The sequence below is a fragment of the Crocodylus porosus genome, unplaced genomic scaffold (genome assembly GCF_001723895.1).
Source record: "Crocodylus porosus isolate Cpor-Errol unplaced genomic scaffold, CroPor_comp1, whole genome shotgun sequence".
Classification (NCBI taxonomy): Eukaryota; Metazoa; Chordata; order Crocodylia; family Crocodylidae; genus Crocodylus; species Crocodylus porosus.
Genome location: NW_017728937.1, coordinates 944,355 through 946,344, shown reverse-complemented (window position 1 = coordinate 946,344; position 1,990 = coordinate 944,355). Strand labels below are relative to the sequence as shown.

Here is a 1,990-nt window from a genome sequence, read left to right as displayed (position 1 = left end):
ATTGCAACAAATATTAAAATTTTTTTAAAATCAATTAAATTAGTAAATTTGCAATTATTGTCTGACTAAACTATACTTTTAAATTGAATATACCAAACAAGATAATTTTAATGAGCAACCCAAGTTATACATAATACATTTTATGTTCTTAAAGTAGCAAAGTGAATTTAGATCTGTAAAAGGTGCTAAGAAAATAAATCTATTTCAATTTTTCCCAAAATTTCTGTTTTTTTCTAGAAAAGACCCAGAAAAACCCATTTTATTCCCCATGGCATCAAAATTCCCAGAAATTTTACATCTCTAGCTCCAGAGAGATACAAATTCAAGGTTACACCCCTGAAAAAATATCAAACAGGGGTCAGCAACATTTTTGGGCAGAGTGCCAAAAACACCTGGAACCTCAACTTGTAAGATGTTGGCGTGCCAGGAGCAGACAGCGAGGGAGCTGTGAGGGGTTCAATCCTTGTTGTAGCAACACAGCTCGAGCCCGTTCCCCAGAACGCACGTGCCAAGCAAAATGCCTATGCATGCCACACACTGGCATGTGTGCTGGGGGTTGCCTACTCATTCTACAAAAATATACTTCCCCAATTCCAGGAGCACCATAGCTCCACACTGATGCAGAGAAATCCCTTACCCGTTTTTGTTTTTCCTCCATCTCTTGTCGGAGCCGCTCCTTCTCCCTAGCTGCCATTAGTTCCTTCTGCTGGCGAAGGATTTTCTCCTTCTCTTGCCGCTCACGTTCCCTTGGAATCAAGAAACATATGAAAATAATAGTGTACAGAATGTCTCTCACCCATGGTGACTACCACTCACCCTTTTTCATTAAGGCTCTCATCAGCTACCCACAGTTTCCCATTAGTGGGCCCAGAACTTCTTCCTTTCTACTCATGAGTCTCCAGACCAGCATTGACTGAACACATGCAGTCCCTCACTTTTTTGCCAGAACCTTTCACTGCCACTCAACTCCTGGGTCATGGCAGAGGGTCATGGTATGTAGAGGAAGGTCATGTTTCACCTCTCTGCCTGGATCCTCTCCTGTTCCTTCTTCTTCTCAAGCTCTCTCTCTGCAGCCAGCTGCCTCTCCCTCTCTTGCTCTGCTTGTCTCTGTTCTGCGATCTTCCTCACTCGTTCTTGCTCCTCCTCCTTCCTTTTCTGCATTAGTTCCTTGTGTCGGCGCTCCTCCTCCTCCTGGTAAGCAAATCAAAGCACTTATCCACACAATACAAGGTAACGGGGATGGGGAGAACCCAGAAACCAGCTGGCTTGACCCATCTCCTGGGAGCTTATCATTACAGCATTTACTCTGAAGCCTATAAAATATGAAATGCTGAAGCTTTCAATATACTTTGTCATCCCTTTCAGCAATCAACAATCACTGCTCAGCCCCCAGCTTGGTGACCTCAAAGAATAATACTGTGCACTGATGGCATGATCAGTGTTTACTGGACCATGTGTGCAACTGTAGTGGAGATTCTTTGTACATTAAGTGGCTTTGTATTTCCCCTTCCACCAGTGCCCAGATTCAGCAAATTGTAGGGATAGTGTTTTGAAGCTTTAAAATCACTGATGTATCACTTATGTTTTCTCATTAAGGATAAGTAAAAGAAGTCTGTTTAAGGACTCAGGGTGAAATGGTTAGAAACCAAAGGAAAATTACAAACAGACCCATGGGCAGGGAACAGTGGGGTGGCACTGAGGAGTCTAGAAAGGAATAGTGAGGATTATGGGGAAAAAGAACCCATTCCTTTGCCCTCCAATAGCCTCATTGTTGTTCATTTTCTCCCTGTTAAATTCTCCAGGCCTCCCCCCAGCTACACTAGGTGGTAATGATACTTTACTCAGGCATGCACCAATAGAGATTTTGGGGGCCAATACCGATAGCCAGTTTTTAAGGGGGCATATTGGACAATATCAATTTGATTTCTCATACAGCTGCATGCAGCTGGTAAGTCTGTTGTGGTGAAAGGGGAGGGAAGGGGCATGGAAG

General features: G+C 43.3%; 1 protein-coding gene across 5 annotated transcripts in view; it reads right to left on the bottom strand.

Annotated features, from left to right (window-relative positions):
• INCENP (inner centromere protein) overlaps window positions 1–1,990 on the bottom strand; it is a 32,709-nt gene that overhangs the window by 6,270 nt on the left and 24,449 nt on the right. For all 5 annotated transcript variants that reach the window (XM_019547212.1, XM_019547210.1, XM_019547211.1 and 2 more), the window contains 2 exons: window positions 1,019–1,191; window positions 638–746 (listed from right to left, as the gene is read on the bottom strand). In XM_019547212.1, the coding sequence (XP_019402757.1) occupies window positions 638–746; window positions 1,019–1,191 (282 nt within the window). The remainder of the gene's footprint in view (window positions 1–637; window positions 747–1,018; window positions 1,192–1,990) is intronic.